The sequence below is a fragment of the Gigantopelta aegis genome, chromosome 8 (assembly GCF_016097555.1).
Source record: "Gigantopelta aegis isolate Gae_Host chromosome 8, Gae_host_genome, whole genome shotgun sequence".
Lineage (NCBI taxonomy): Eukaryota > Metazoa > Mollusca > Gastropoda > Neomphalida > Peltospiridae > Gigantopelta > Gigantopelta aegis.
Window position 1 is genome coordinate 35,121,982 of NC_054706.1, and position 16,882 is coordinate 35,138,863.

Genomic DNA, 16,882 nt, shown 5'->3' on the forward strand with positions numbered 1-16,882 from the left:
TGAGCATCCTGGCTAGGGAACATGTATGTCATTCCTGGCTAGGAACATGATGTCTTTCCTGGCTAGGAAGCATTATGTCATTCCTGGATTAGGGACATGGTGTCATTCCTGGCTAGGGACATGGTGTCATTCCTGGCTAGGGACATTGGTGTCATTCCTGGCTAGTGACATGGTGTCATTCCTGGCTAGGAACATGGTGTCTTCCTGCTAGTGACATGGTGTCATTCCTGGCTAGGAACATGGTGTCATTCCTGGCTAGGGACATGACGTCATGCGGATGAACACATACTGCACATGCAAGGTTTTGTATGACACATATGTTCAATAAAGACATTTTTTTTTATACACAATCAAAATTGTTTTTTATTACTATAGTAAGATTAAATGGGTATGTAATAAAATGTAATGTTATTTACTGTCAGGCATTGTGCTGTTGCAGAAATATGTCTGTGTAGAGAAATATATGTATACTATTTGTATAGCATATGTTTTTGTTGATACTTTTTTCAGATTCTGTAGTGTACGATGTCTCAGATGATGCAGCTTAGGTCTGCATGTACTGTGTAAATCGAGAATAATACATGATACCATTTATCTCACGAGTTGTTTTAAAATGTGTCTAACGAGCAAAAGCGAGTTTGATACATTTTTAAACAATGAGTTTTTGAGATAAATGGTATCTAACAGACACGAATGTATTATTCTATTTCTTACATATCCTCAAAACCCAGGTTTTTTAAGCAAATTGTACTTTCCTGGGATCTCTGCACGAACTGTGAAATCACTTTTGTTGATAGTGGTCTAATTTTAATGTAATTCGTGGACTAGTGCAGTCAACAAATTTAATAACACAACAAAAATATAATACATGTATACATGTATAAATTTATATTACCGGGTATTAACTTTTCAATGGCACAAATTTAAATATCCAAGAAGATAAGTTTTTAAGCAAACCACAAAAATTAAAGCCCAAAAAATAAGGAATTCACAGTATTATATGTTGGCCACCTAATCAAATCAGTCCTTCGATTAGCCATTATAAACAGGTTTGACAGTTCAACAGACTGCAAATACAAAAACAATTGTTTGTAATGGATTTAGTTAATGTCTAGTTTAGGTAGATAATATAAGGTAAATGTCCTGTGTGTTAAATATATTCCATTTCTGAGTTACAGAGCCACAGCTATAGTATCTCTGGAAATATCCTCATCTGGAAACAAGGCTCCTGTCATTCTGGCTGAACAGTACACAATCTATGTCAGCGAGGGAATCAAAGAGAACCAAGTGGTTTTTAAAACACCTGTAAGTTTGATTGGTTTTATTTTTAGACATACTGGTTCCATAATGTAACATGTATACATGTTTTCTCTGAAAATTGGGAGAGCGATAGTTTCTCATGTAAGAATAGTTTGCGTAACCCTTTTTTCATTTGCGAATTGAATTTTATGACATCATTTTTAAAGTTTATGATAAGTTACCTAAAACAAAATTGTTCCTTGAATTTGTATATCTATAATATTTGTATGGTTGGAATAATATAAATAGCATTACTGCAGTTATTGGATTAATTAAATGCTAAAAATGAAAGGTTGTTTTGTGTGGGCGCTTTTTCAGTGTTGTGGATTATTTTAGGTGAATTTATGTACTCAACAAAATACTGTATATAGCAGAGGTACAGTGTATACCTGTAGTTTTTAATTTATGTCAAAGTGTATTGCTCATATTTCACCCATTGAAATTATACATTTTTGTAAATACATGTAGACTGGTGTGTAAGTGGGTCTACGGCTTGTTTAACTCATTTACAGTGACAGGAGGTAGCTCAGTGGTAGAGCGCTCATCTGACATGTGGTCGGTCTAGGATCGATCCCCATCGGTGGACCTGTTGGGCTATTTCTCGTTCCAGCCAGTACACCACGACTGGAATATCAAAGGCTGTGGTTTGTGCTATCCTGTCTGTGAGATGGTGCATATAAAAAGAGTCCTTGCTACTAATGGAAAAATTATAGTGGGTTTCCTCTCTAAGACTATATGTCAAAATTACAAAATGTCTTGACATTTAATAGCCAGTGATTAATAAATCAATGTGCTCTAGTGGTGTCGATAAACAAAAACAAAATAACTCATTTAGATATGATTAATTTTCAGGCTACTGATGTTGAGAATGATCCCTTGTCGTTTTCCATTGTAAACTCCAAGAATAGCTGGGACAACACATTTATCGTTGGAAGAGATGAGTAAGTTATTTTTTGACAGTAATACACTCATGTTTTTTAGAATAAAATTTTAATATAAATGCATCTAACTAAATTTATTTTAAATAAAACTAATAATATTGAGCATTGAAAGCTTTTTTTTTCCAGCTTTTCTTTTATTTTAATCTGACCAACTTCATATTATACAAAACAAATAAAGTTGTGTCTGTTATCTTCATATTTTTCACCAGATAATTTTTTTTATTATTATTTTATTAAGTGTTTGAGAGAATAGTAAAACCACAATAATAATGTTTCTTTAGAATTTAAAAATGCCATACATGAGTTAGTAATACCATATGCTTACTAGCTACTAAAAAGTGTTGTTGATTTTAGTGTTATTGGAGTTTGAAGATCATGCTGATGCTATAGACAAAGATGTATATTAATTTGTATTCTACAATTAAAGCCAGATTTAACATATTTACAGTATATGCATTTTATACAAGGGTGAAGGTCATTGTGTACAAAGAATTGAAAAGATTTTAAAAGTGGACTTATGTTTGTATTTTCAGTGGCAAGGTTTTAAATCGGGTTAAGCTTGACAGGGAAACTATAGCTGAGTACTTTCTGAATATCACAGTTGCTGATTCGTCTTTCCTAGTAAGTTGATGCAGCCGTTTTTATATTACAAATTTCAAATAAGGTTGTGTACATATATCACCAAATTACATTTCCATGACCTCATTTATACTTCACTGTTTTCACAGTTTGTCCTATATCTCAAATAGTATTTTCTAATTGAAGGATAAAATTGTCTGGTGCTCTGTTAAAATGCAAGTACTTCTGAATCAGTGTTTAGAGCAATATTTATTTATTCATATAGTGAATATTATATCAGCATTTAAAACTAAATTCTAGTGGCTTATTCATAATGTAAATAACACTTATCAAGAAAAAACATATAATTTTCAATTATTACCTCTGGACATGCTGTGGGAAAATGTTTTTAAAGGTTGCTACTAATATTCACTCACAGTATTAATAAGAAATATGTAATTTAAGCTATTGTCTTATATAGATTGATTCAACTGTTCTGCATATTGTGGTGACTGACATTAATGACAACAGTCCTGTCTTCACTGGTCCTGGTCTTGTTGGCAAGAAGTACACATTCAGTCTAAAGGAAGGTCTGACACCCCCAAGAGTTATTGGATCAGTGCAGGTAATTTAACTTAATGTGCTTAACTGACAGTCAAATATTAGTATGTTGTCTAAAATATTAACTTTTAAATTGTTGGATTTTATTATTTTTCCTTTAATGGATTTTTGTATTTGAATATTAATCAATTATGTTTACGAATATGCTTGTCTACCTTCAGAAAATGTTATTCAGTTTGACATTATTTGTTTAGTTAAAAAGTATTTAAAAATTGAAAATTACTATTGAGATGTCTCTCATCTCATCAGAATGTGATCATTACTGTATTAGATTTTAAATCAATTGTCCTACGTTTTCTGTCCTTATTCTGTCTAATAAAAAACCTTTGAATGTCTAAAATTATATATGAAATTCATTTTCCTTTTTAGAATATCCCTGTCTGTACATTCAATGTTTTTCAGGTCATTTTATACTCACATTTTATTGTTTGGGGTAGCCCAAGGTAGATTATATCTTCCAATACTTTTGCAAGTGTGAAAAAAAAGTGTTTTAGGAAGAAAAATTAAGTTTGAGCTACTACAAACATTGGGATGATCAGATACACATTGTATGTACATGTAGAAACACTGATATTTTTTAAGCAACAAAATGTATTTAATGTTTAATTTTAGTTATTAAAAGACTTTGTTAGTTGTACAAATCTTAACAATGGTAGCAAACCCAGGGCAGTCTATTTATGTACAGGTACATGTACATATGTTTTAGAAACAGTTTCTATTTTTAAATATTTACACTGATTTTTTTTCTTCTTTGATTTAGGCTACTGATGCTGATGAGAAAAACACACCAAGATCACAAGTGATGTATGGAATCCAGAGTCTGGGATCAGCTCCTCCGTAAGATTTTTAACTAAAACTTTCCAGTTTTTAATCCACTGTCTAATGAAAATTTTTAAATAATGCACATGGTAAACTAAATGATGAAATAATACTGAATGTAAAACTTATTCTTATGAATGACTCAACACAGTGTGAGCAGAGCTTATTTCAGTTCAAATTGTGAATTCTGTCGAAAATAGTTCACACAAAATAGTTTTAATAAAATATCACAAAAATGTGTTGCAGAGCACATTTTATGAACAGTATAGTTTGCGAGGTTTATTGATTTGTTTTTTGGTTTCATGTTTCTCATCATCACTTAATCATTGATACATGTATATTGTGAATATTCACTAAGTTTTAATCTGAAATAATCATAGACTCAGTTTACTGTATTTATTTGTCAGTGTTAAAATAATGTCGGAATATTTGGTGAAAGACGTAATTACTTTAAGATTTTTTTGCCTCTGAAAATTATTTTAAATTTACACATGGTCTTAATTGGTTATATACAAAATGATGGGTTACCTGTAATTTGTTTTGGTATAACCCATATATGGTTTATGCAAACTTTCAGTTCACAGACCACCTGTATCCAAACGGCAAGAGGGTAATTACTAAATTCTTGATTCATTTGTCTATGTTTTGCTGATAAAACAACTCATCATCATCTTTATTCAGATAAATGACTTACATGCAGCACACATTTTGTTTTCTTTGAAGTTTTACAATTGATTCAAGTTCTGGTCAGCTGACAGTGTCACGGCCTCTAGATTATGAAACACAGAAAACACATACATTCTTGGTTGTGGCTCGGGATTCCGCCAGTGACTCGAGAATGGGCACGGCTACAGTTGAAGTAAATGTTTTAGACGTCGAGGATTCCATGCCAATATTTGTCCCATCGACTTACCAGGGAACAGTACGGGAAGGTGTGAAGGATGTTGGGGTACTGAAAGTGCATGTAAGTTGGTTGTTTTTTGTGGCTAATACAACTAGCTTTGTGAGCAAGAGCTGAATAATTAGACATATTTAGTGTTAAAAGCTTGTGGTTATATTGAGGCTAACTGATTGTTTTAGGAAAATGCTGTGTTTTAATTTACTTGGATTTGGGTCAGTGGTAGAGTGTCGAACTCAAGTGTGTAAGTTATGGGATCGAATCTCCTCACAAGACATTTTTACCTTTATCTTCTCATCCAATGACTGGTGTTTTAAAAGCTCTAGTTGTCCTCATTTTGTTAAATGCTTACAAACTATATTCTTCTGAGAAAAATTGTGTAGCCTATGTGATAACATGTTTTTGTATTTTACTCTAGATCAAGTGTCACAATTAGCATATGTCTGGCACTCAATACCCATTTTTAACCATTGTACTTGGAGCTACTGTCGAAGACAGATGAACTGGGCCAAACTACTTGTAGGGAGGTGCCTAACCGCAGCTCAACGCACGTTCATTCATGAGCATTCAGAGAAGAAGAAGACGTGGAGCTCATGATTCATCACTGAATTACAAGTTTTATCTTGTTTCAGGCTGTTGATGCAGATCAAATCAGTAACATTGTGTATGAACTGGTTGATGTTTACTATGGTGCCTTCAAGATAGATGCCCAGTCAGGTCTGATAGCAACAAACAAGCCACTGGACTATGAAACGCTCAACAGCTATGTTCTGCTGGTGACAACCTCAGATGCAAAAGCTCAACCAGGAACTCTTTCTGCTACTGCGACTGTTACAATTGCTGTTATAGTATGTCTCTATATAATATACAGTGAAACCTGTCCAAACCAGACCTTGATCAATCCCGAATCCTGTCAAAACTAGCCAAATTTCATGGTTCCGTATGTTTTAAATTCAAAAATGTGACTCTAAACACCAGATCCTGTCTAAATCTGATGAATATTAGGTCCCTGGTGTGATCCAGTTTTGGACAGTTTTCACTGTGCATATGTATAAATTGTTGTCATGGTTTTCAGAAGAAGAAAAAAACCTTCAGAAATATCTGAACTGAAGAAAGGTTTTTCTCCAATTATAAAGTTTTATACCACTGCTAATACATTTATGCCCCCCCCCCCCCCCCCCCAAAAAAAAAACCCACAAAAAAACTAAGCAAAATAGGTGAATACTAAATAGTATGTTATTGATATTACCCATATGCGCTTAAATATATGGGGCAATATTTTTTCAATAATTGCACAGTGTACAGATTACTTCTAAAGCCACTGATTGTGGAAAAGTTTGAATCATTTGTTTTATAAACATGAAATGGTATATTTTCATAATCAGTGGCTTTAATAGCATAGAAAAATATTTATTTCTAATGCAACCACAGTTTTATTATTTGGTACTGTAAACATTTGGCAGTTAAAAGAAAGTTATGCCATGATGTCACTTACATTATATCATGCGTACGGTTATATGACGTAATATCTGACAGCTTTGTTTAGACAGCAGAGGAATTTTTATATTAAAAACCAGTTAAAAGTGTCAGTGGGTAATAAAGAGAATAACCAACTCACTATAAAGAGTTTTGAATTATCAGTCCCTTTTGAATGAATGCTGTAAAACCCTTGCTAAATGCTCAGGTTTACAACATTTATTTATTCATACTTTTTTGTCTTTTTATTCACAAATTCAACAATATATTATTCAGTTTATAAAATATAATAAAACATTAAGCAAGCTTAGAAACTGTTTCTAGTTGCACTTATTAATCACCATAGTGCACCAAGTTTGTATTGTAGATGAAACATTTAATACAGCAGAATTCTTGCAATTTTGTGTACTTTTATTTATTAGTTAAAATTGCTCTTTTATCTACAATTGGTTACAAAGTCAGGAATGTTCTTTTAATATATCTTGCTATTTGAGTTGATTTGAATGTATATATACAGTCAAATAGTTCTTAGAGTGCTGCAAATAGTTTAACCAGCAAACAATAGTCAATATATTTTATTCTTAAGTTTGTCCAAGCTTCCATTATGTTAACCTCTGTCATAGCTATAGATGAAACCTCAAATACAAGTTATATGTTGCAATAGTTCAGAAATCAATTATTTTCTTGTCATTAAATAATAATAGTGCCTTTAAATTTTGCTTTTAGGACCAGAATGATCATACACCTGTTATATCAATAGCAGGGGGAAGTTCAAATGTCACGAAACTGGAAACTCTTCCCATTGGCTCACTGCTCATGGATTTGGATGCCACTGATGGTGACCCACCAGTAAGAAACATTTTGTGGCACATTCATATATACTTCTTTAACTAGCAAACAATGTTTCTATTCCCAAACTATTGTTACATGTAGTATATCTACCACATCATATGATTTTTAGTACATGTAGTGGAGATTCCCTGACATTATTTTTTTCAGTCATATATATTTTGATAGTCTGTTTTAAAATTTGTTGATTAAACATTAAAGGTGCCTTCTCAAATTAACAATGTCATAGTTTGCTACAAAGTTAAAAGTATATTTGTACACATAATTATCTTTTGAAAATTAACCCAAGAATATTAAATTTGAAATTTATTGCCCTTTGGTTTAAATGGTAATTTTCTCAAGAAATCTTGGTGAAAAAAAACACCTACATAGAATGTTTTCATTGCATATCAGTCAAAATAACAGCAATTTTGTCTTTATAGAGAAGAATTACATTCAGTGAGTAACATCATGTGCTAGCTAATTAGTCACCCATATTGCATTTTTAATAAAATTAATTTACAAATGGCCAAGTAAATGAAATTATTTGGATTTAAAAAAATAATATTTGAGAGGGGTAGCATGTAATTCAAGGTGTAATCTATACATTTCACAAGAAAAGTTAATAAATATTTTGGTCTTTATGCAACTTTGAGGCCCCTTTTAAGATCTAGCATATACTCTTAATTATTAATTGTCATATTGTTATCACACAACACTACACTTTCAAAGGGTTGTATGTAAAAAAAGTAATAATTTTGGTAGATTGTTTATAATCAGGCAGTTTTATACAGTGATACTTCTATGTTTATATAAAAAAAATCTTGTATTACTATTTTTTCAGAACACCCTGAACAGTCGTGTGTTTTTCCGATTAGATAAAACATCAGTATCACCAGCGTCTGGTGCTGACTTGTTCTTTGTGAATTCCAAGACAGGAGAACTTTTCTTATCAAATGAGTTTAGTAGTGACCCACTAGCGACAAAGTATAAGGTACATTCTAAAATAAAATTAGTTACAATAAATATATATATACAGTCGAACACCATCGGGTAGTCCAACCTAACCATTTGGTCATCATTGTGTAAATGTTAACTCAGGACTTCATTTATAGATGGTTTGAGCATTGCAGTGTATTCGACCCTTCCGAGTTCGACCCATCGAGATTCTACAGTATATAGTGTTTCATTTGTAGTTATTTTCGTGCTTATATCCAATTAAGGTTCAAGCACACTGTCCTGGGCACACACATCAGCTGTTTGTCCAGGACAGAGAGTTAGTGGTTAGTGAGAGAGAAGGTGGTGTAGTGGCCTTACACCTACCCAATGAGTCGTTAAACTTGCTCTGGTTTGGAGCCTGTACTGAGCTGCTAACCCAGTACCTGTCAGTTTTAAGTCTGATGGCTTAACCACAACACACCCGAGGCCGGTATATTTAGCATATTATATACAGTTATTTATATCATGCATGTTGTTGATATCTCTTTCAACAGTGAAGATTAGGAAGTTACCATAGTGCAATGGAAAGAAAGCATCTTTAATAGGTTCTGATGCTGATAATTAAACCCTGTGGAATCTGTGATGTCACAACACTCACTGTGTTATGGATGATATCCTTATTATTAGAGATTTTAGAATTTACCTTGAACTACCAAGATCATTACCTGTAATTTTGTTTCTCTGCACATGTTATCTGATAAGTTAATTTGTCTTTTGACAATAATTTTCTAACTTTATGTTTTTGGGTAATTTGTGGATGCCCAAGAATTTCTAATAACATGAACATGACTTTCATAATTACAAATGTTGTGTTCCAGATGCAAATAATTGCTGAAGATGAGGGCGAGCCACGCCTGTCTTCCAATGTGACTGTAACAGTTAATGTAATTCGCAACAAGCCTCCACGATTTGATCCTTCTACGCTGGCACTGAAAATCAGAGAAGATGCTGGTGTGTCGTTCAGAGTGGGAAGTGTTGTGGCCAAAGAAGATGATACTGTGGTATTTATAATTAACAAACATTGGCTGCTGGCCTGTTCAACAGAGTTCAGTTTTAGTTTTATTTTCAGACATATTTCATACAAAATCAGGATTGATTGAAAACATATTTCATTGCATAAACAACAAAAGGATTGGACACAAGTTTGCCAAGTTACTAGGCCCTCTCCTATATACATACAATATAATGATGACAATTACTTAATTATAACATAATAGTAATGTATACATATAAAATGTGTATACAAATGTATTTTAATAACAATCAAATTGAGGAAAAGAGGGTATTATGTACATCAGGATTTTGAAAGAAACTAGAAAAGAAACAAAATTAGGAATAATTATATTTTATTAACTTAAAGTCACAGACTCTAGTTTAAACATGTGAAAAAGGAAACTGAGTTTGGTTAATCTACAAACCTCTAACACATGTGGATACAATTATAACAGAGTGAAACAAAGAGTCTGTGAAATGGATAGGCTAGTTCTCGTCTCCATAACCATTATATTTCAGAGGTACCGTAGGTGCATTTTTAAAGATTTGAACAATGCATTTCATGGTATTACAGGAACACTTTTGATGTACGGAAATTAATAATCTAAACAAAGCAAACTAAGTGATGTCTGATTTCAGTTATCAAAAAGGGCTCTAATATTTAAAAAAAACAAAAACATGATTTAGTGTTTACAAACTAGGGTCTGTCACTTAACAAAACTATTTTGGGTTTTTTAAAGAATATTTTGTTCTTAAGAAAATCAATCCATGGTGTATGCTGAAGCCCACTCCAAGGTTTGATTATAAACTCACCTCAAAAACCTTTATTCAGTAATTCCACCCACCACCCTAACAGATAAAACTAATGTTTAGCATTTCCTTTCAGAATCCATTTGATCAACTGAGTTACTCTTTGATTGGAGATGGCCCTGCATTGGACTATTTCTCTGTAAATGGTGGAACAGGTGAAATCAGTATTCAGAATGCACTGCACAAAGACACTTTACCAACATTCACCGTAAGTGTGTTTGATGTAATTATACCACCTCAGTTGTATTTTTATGAATATACTTTTTATTATTGCCATTAACTTTAGCTTGAACCAGTTAATAAGTTAAAATTATTTATATGTTACTAGTTAACATTATTTTAATATTTTCATAAATTGTCTTGTCACTTATAAGAAACTACACATGTATTAGCTCCATAATCATGTAAAAAAAAAAATATTCATACATTTTCTTTTTTTAACTCTTTCCCACCCATTCTCAACTGCGGTCAAGATGTGCAAAACTAATGTAAAAACTCCATTCTCGATTGTAATCGAGACACGACTGGTCTTCGTAAACACAGCTGCCAACATTCACAGGAGTTATCTATCTTGATTCTTTGATGCTAGAACATAGTAGAATGATAGTCAAACACGTTGAGTGTATTTTGTTGACTGGTATTCGTATTTAAGTTGTTATCGCAATATTGAAAAGAAAACAAAAAAGGGTCTAAGTTTGTGTAAACGTTATTGATGACGTAACGTGCACATGGGTTAGATTTCTTGCTATTTGTATAATTATTTCTTTTAAAACATGTTGGACATTATTATTTAATGAAAACTGAAGATTTGCAAAAGATGTATTCGCTGAAAATAACTGATACAGACTTTGAAGTAGATGATGGATGGATTACTCGTTGTCGATTGAAAGTGAAAATAAACTGTCATAAACAATGATGTCATGGATCATGATTATAGGGTTTAAAAAAAATACATATATATTAATAAGTTCTGTAAATTTTATTTTGGTAATTAGACTCACTAAATTATGTCACACATCAAAATAGTGTTAAATTAGTTGGGTTTTTTTCACAATTTGAGGTTGAATAATGTAGGTTCAAAATTACATATTTCACGTTGGAAACTTGGGTCATTGATGACATTTTCTGGTTGTAAAGCTGGGTGGATAAGAGTTAACATATTTAGCTGTCATACAACTTTAACTGGTTATTATTGAATAGAACTAATGTATATTTTTAATACATTACCATTAAAAGAAATAGTAATGTTTTTATTCGTTTAATCATTTACTTTCAGGACTGTATTTTCATTATTATTATTTGCTGTGGTCAGGCATGGATCCAGAGGGTTGGAGTCAAGGTGCCAGCATGCTCACAATGAAAACATGTTTTATCCACTTATTTTAAAGTGCATTTACCACTAGGTCAGGTCAGGTCAGAGTGTTTAACTTGCACATTCAGAACAAGCTGTTGTAGTGCATGCCTGTCTTGGTCACAGGTGCCAGCCTCGGTCAGCTCCTCTGCCCAGAACAGGAAAGGGTTGAGTGGAGTGGGGGACCGCCTGCACTGGCAGGTGCAAGAGAGCACCAGCAGCCTGACTGGGGTCGGTAACAGGTGGAGTGTGGTTATGGGTGCTATGGAATTTGAAATGTCCCGTAGGATTAATGCCAAATGGAAAGGTTGCACAGTTTTGTATGAAGAAAATTAGGTGCAATTTTGAATGGTCTGCCAAAAAATTAAGGAAAACATTCACCACCAAAATACAACTTCCATTTAAGTAACTACATGTAGACCCACTCCCCTTGCAAAACATTGTGGATCTGCACCTGATGGTATTTCTTCTATTGTGTTTACAGCTTCGTATTGTTGCCACCGATGGTGGAGGGTTGTCTACCACTGCTACAGTGACAGCTAGCATTGAGAGGAATCTTCATCCTCCAGAACTGTCCAAAGTGACGTACACAAAGACCATCTTTGAAAATGAAGCTCTCAGTGTTCCCTTAGTTACCATACAAGCGAAAGATCAAGATGCCAATGTATGCCAACTCTATCTTCTTTTCTAAAATGTTACTTGTATAATATATTTTTTAATTGTAATAAATGATGATATAGAAAATCAAAGCAATATGAGAAAAGGATATTTGCAGTTCTGTATTGTAGAATGTTGTATCTTGATACTTTAATGCTGATCATAATGCAAAAGAACAGAGGTCACATAAAAATACCTATATTATTTAGATGTAATTTTGTATGTGTACTTCTCATATAGTCTATATTTAGAAGAATATACATTTCCTTATTGTTTTATTGTAGTGTTGATGATTAATGTGTATTCCCATATGATATTAACCAATCCATCAATTTTATACATATATATTTTTAATCTACCTCAACTATAATACATGAACAAAATATTTAATTGTATTTTTATTTAATGTGGATATGTGATAGCTTTTCTCAAACACATTTGTATCAGAGCTTTTTCTCAAACACATTTGTATCAGAGCTTTTTCTCAAACACATTTTTATCAGAGCTTTTTCTCAAACACATTTGTATCAGAGCTGGAAAAATTAAAGATCATTGAATTGCTGGATATCAGACCTTAAATAAATAATAGCACAAATTGACCAGTGGTTTAAAATATATTATAGTAATTAATTTTTTTAACCAGTTGACATACATCCTTAGATGTAACTATGAGCCTCACAGAATATAGTTTTTTATCTAAAAGTTTGCAATATTATGAATATGCTGCTGATCAATAATTTGTTCTTTGACAGGTCCCACACAATGAGATTGCATATACCATCACTGGTGATACTTTGGCTCAGAAGTTTTTTGGTGTCGATAACAAGGGAAACATCTTCCTGATCAAGTCTCCAGTGGAAGCACCCACAGTCAGCCAGTTTAATGTTAGCAATCTTTTCCGATTTTATTTGTGTAGATTGTTGTCATTATTATTTTTGTGCAACAACTATAATTCACAATATTATAAATCATAAAATATTAGCGATCTTAAAATTAGAGAAATCAAAATAAGTGACATATTAGTGACATAAAACTTACACGACTTCGTTATATCAGAAACTAAAAAAAAGAATAAGCCTAAGTTGACCAATTTAAATGTTATGTAGCTTGCAGACAACTTACATTTAGTAGAACATTGCTGTAATCTGTATGCTAACTAACTACTGTTGTTTGCTATCCTTTTGGTTTAATTAATAGCATGTAACCATGCATTGTTGAGTGTTCAGTTCATGACTGACAAAACAATCACACAGAAGCTTTTTGGAACGATCTGTTGTATGTCTTTTTAAGTTTAGCATCATGAAATATTAGTATCTTTTATGACCTTGCTAAATTCTGTAACATTTCCTGATTTACACTATATTTCTGTTCTTCATACATCCTACTTTTTCTAGCATCAGCTAGCATGTCCATTACTTTTATGGCTAAATATTCATCTTTCTGATTACACATTGGTTTAAACAATATTTATTATGGGTAACAATAAAGAGATGGCCATTTGTTGGGTGTGCAGCCATGTTGGCATCCGCGGTAATGAAAAGGTAGATTCAGCTGCCATGTTTGCTTTGGATTTGTTTCATGCCAGGGTTGGTCTGCCGTATACTGATTTTAAACATGGTATTAACCAATTTATCTTTTCGACTTAGCAAGATGATTGATATGATGCAGCTGCAAACAAGCCAGTCCTGGGAGTGGCAGTCCTCTCATGGGCAGTGCAGAAAGGATGAAATAATTTTGTATCATACTCGCATCAGTCATACATACTTGACTCATTCATTTATTTTAAATAAGGATCCTCCTCCAGCTAAGTGTGAGCACTGTCAGTGTACTCTGATCCTAAGCCACATGTTGGTGGAATGTAATCATCTGAGAGAAACTAGAAAAGATATATTTGGAAGAAGAAATGTGATGGAATCATTTCGATTTTATCCTGAACTTTTGTTGCAGTTTTTTCATGATACTGAATTTTATTGTAAATTTTAATTTTACCTATCTGTAATATTTGTAATTTTGCACAGTTCTTTACATTGTGTTTTAATTTAACTCTTGAATTTTTATATTGATGTTCTTCATCACTTCATTTTTGCATTTACCTTAGTTTGACACCCAATAACCAATGTATTGTCATTAAGCATTCATTCATTCATTTTATTATGGCTAAATAATATAAGCAGTTTTGAGATTGACCAACAGACAAAAGCAAATATTATGCAAAATTAAAGATGAGTATGTGGAATACATTTTTGCACATACATGTATGTAATTTAGAAAAAATAACCCTTTTTGACTTATCCACCACCTCCACCACCACCCACTGTCAACTATTTTATGACCAAATGCATCATTGTGTCCCTTTTGCAAAGTAAGTCCCTTTTAATCCAAATGCATAATACATAAAGACACTACGAATATTCCAGCTTTACCCACCTTTTTGGCTAAATGTTTGATTCTTCTGCAGTTGCTTTGAAATCGTGAAAATGAAAGCAGGTGCAGGTAGCTTATATAACCTGTTTTTGATATGACCAAATAGTTATCTTTTGTGTGATTTGAAAATTTCTAATATACTTTTGTGCTGGAAATTATTTTAATGCTTATATTCATAATTTGCTTGCAGTTAACTGTAAACATAACAGACAAAGGCCATCCTACATCTCTGGCTGCTCAAAGTAATCCAGCCAAGCTAACAATTACTGTCATCAGAAACTACCACCATCCACTGTTCTTCAAGAACGAGTATAAAGTCACTGTTCCACAAACAAAGCCAACTGGACAGCTGGTGCTGCAGGTTACAGCAACTGATGATGATACTCAGGTAAGGTCAAAATGTACTATGTTGCTTTAATTGTTTTTCCTCCAGCATATACAGTAAAACAGTAAAGTACACTTATAACAAACATGCTTAGAACAAACTACTGCATAGAACGAACTGATTTTAAAGTCCCGTTTTATCTCCCTATACATTAATAACTAACTTATGCATATGTGTACAATGAACTAACTATCATGGTCCCTTCCAATTCATTATAAGAGTACTTTATCATAGTCCGGTTTTATTTTTATGTTGTTTGTATTTTAAAATCTAATAAGATTTCTCTTCATTATTATGATATTTTAATATGATGGATTTTACTGTGATTTCCAGGGAACTTATGGTAAAGTTCATTATGATATTATCGGCGATGGATCTGCTGTCACTTACTTTGAAATTGGTAAATCAAGTGGATTGATTAATGTCCGTACAGATTTGTCGACTACTTCTATCCGGGAGTTTACAGTAAGTCTTGATAAATTGTTATTTTATTCTTATATAATTATATACAATGTATGTGTTTGAAAAAAAAAAAAAATGTTATTCTCGAAGTATATTTATTTTAATATGAATGCAAATTAATGACATAAATTCCTCTTACTTTAAATATGCCAAATAAAAGTGATTTAAATTGTCAAACTTAATATAAAGCAGTAATAAATCAGAGACTAAAGAAACGATATTCATGACCCCTCTAGTGAGCTTATAGCTCTTTCAAGTCTGTTCTGAATAGCACAGTAGTTAAAACATGAATTTCTTCCAGTACTGGAACCAATTCAGGGCTTCTAGAATGTTTTTAAAATCCACTATCCAAGGGATCAATGATTTAAAAAATTTACTAGCCACGATTTAAATTCACTAGCCCTACTTTATTTTAAGTTAATACAATTTTGCTAAATAATAGTAATAATCAGATGTCACCTAAAGAAGACGATAGAACTTAAAAACACCAACATTGGTGGTTGGACTGGGAGCAGGATATTCATATTTACCAAATAGACAAAACTGCAACATTTGACAAAAAAATTCACTAGCCTTCAGGCATGGCAATAGTAGTTATTTACTAGCCCAACATTGAATATCACTAGCCATGGGAGTGGGGCTACCATAATCTAGAAGCCCTGCAATTTCACAAAATATAAATTTATAAAATATTATTTGTGACAAGCAGTTATACCAGTCATGTGTTTGACATCAAAATTACATCACTAAAAGAAGACAGATCAGTGTAAGGATGAAATAAAAAATAAAATATGTATAATTCAAACTATATTAGTTCTATGTTAGTAATGCAAATTGTTTTTTTAGTTGTTGATTCACATTTTTGTGCAAAACAAGCTTTTCAATGTTTTGTTAAATTGGTTCCTGGTCAACAATTTAATTGTACCCTTTGTATTAATGAAATTTTTATCCATATGGTATCTTTATTTTTCAGTGGTTTTGGAGTTCATTTCTAAAACAAACTTTGACATCAGTCAAATATTTTTAACCTGTTTCTATTGGCCGATTATGATGACTGATTAAGGCGAAGTCACAAAAGTATTAGCAGATTATGACTTATGTCACTTACAAAACCAAAATCATTCAGTTGACTTAGGTCATCATATAATGTATCTGAAATAACAGAAATATTAGTTTTTCCCCCTTAGTTTTTAAAGGTTTACAAGATAAAATTAAGAATTAGTTAAAGGTGTAGGATATCAGCTTTATCCTGCTCAGCCAAATGGGAAATTCTGCTTGGCAAGTTTCCTTGAATTTCCTATTCGTCCCGCCCCTTCAAAAGATAATGCCGATATCTTACATCATTAACTAGTTATTCTCTA

At 32.4% G+C, this 16,882-nt stretch overlaps 2 protein-coding genes across 3 annotated transcripts in view; both read left to right on the plus strand.

Annotated features, from left to right (window-relative positions):
• LOC121379636 (cadherin-99C-like) overlaps positions 1-3,432 on the plus strand; it is a 30,665-nt gene extending 27,233 nt beyond the window's left edge. Inside the window, exons 17-20 of the mRNA XM_041508282.1 lie at positions 1,179-1,305; positions 2,152-2,240; positions 2,774-2,861; positions 3,280-3,432. Coding sequence (XP_041364216.1) covers positions 1,179-1,305; positions 2,152-2,240; positions 2,774-2,861; positions 3,280-3,432 — 457 coding nt within the window. The remainder of the gene's footprint in view (positions 1-1,178; positions 1,306-2,151; positions 2,241-2,773; positions 2,862-3,279) is intronic.
• The window catches only part of LOC121378881, a 141,887-nt gene continuing 126,187 nt past the window's right edge, over positions 1,183-16,882 (plus strand). For both annotated transcript variants that reach the window (XM_041507238.1, XM_041507237.1), the window contains exons 1-15: positions 1,183-1,305; positions 2,152-2,240; positions 2,774-2,861; positions 3,280-3,423; positions 4,180-4,256; positions 4,962-5,202; positions 5,769-5,984; positions 7,339-7,461; positions 8,285-8,434; positions 9,258-9,440; positions 10,319-10,450; positions 12,078-12,257; positions 13,003-13,134; positions 14,865-15,062; positions 15,393-15,524. In XM_041507238.1, the coding sequence (XP_041363172.1) occupies positions 4,222-4,256; positions 4,962-5,202; positions 5,769-5,984; positions 7,339-7,461; positions 8,285-8,434; positions 9,258-9,440; positions 10,319-10,450; positions 12,078-12,257; positions 13,003-13,134; positions 14,865-15,062; positions 15,393-15,524 (1,722 nt within the window). In that variant the 5' untranslated portion in view covers positions 1,183-1,305; positions 2,152-2,240; positions 2,774-2,861; positions 3,280-3,423; positions 4,180-4,221. The remainder of the gene's footprint in view (positions 1,306-2,151; positions 2,241-2,773; positions 2,862-3,279; positions 3,424-4,179; positions 4,257-4,961; positions 5,203-5,768; positions 5,985-7,338; positions 7,462-8,284; positions 8,435-9,257; positions 9,441-10,318; positions 10,451-12,077; positions 12,258-13,002; positions 13,135-14,864; positions 15,063-15,392; positions 15,525-16,882) is intronic.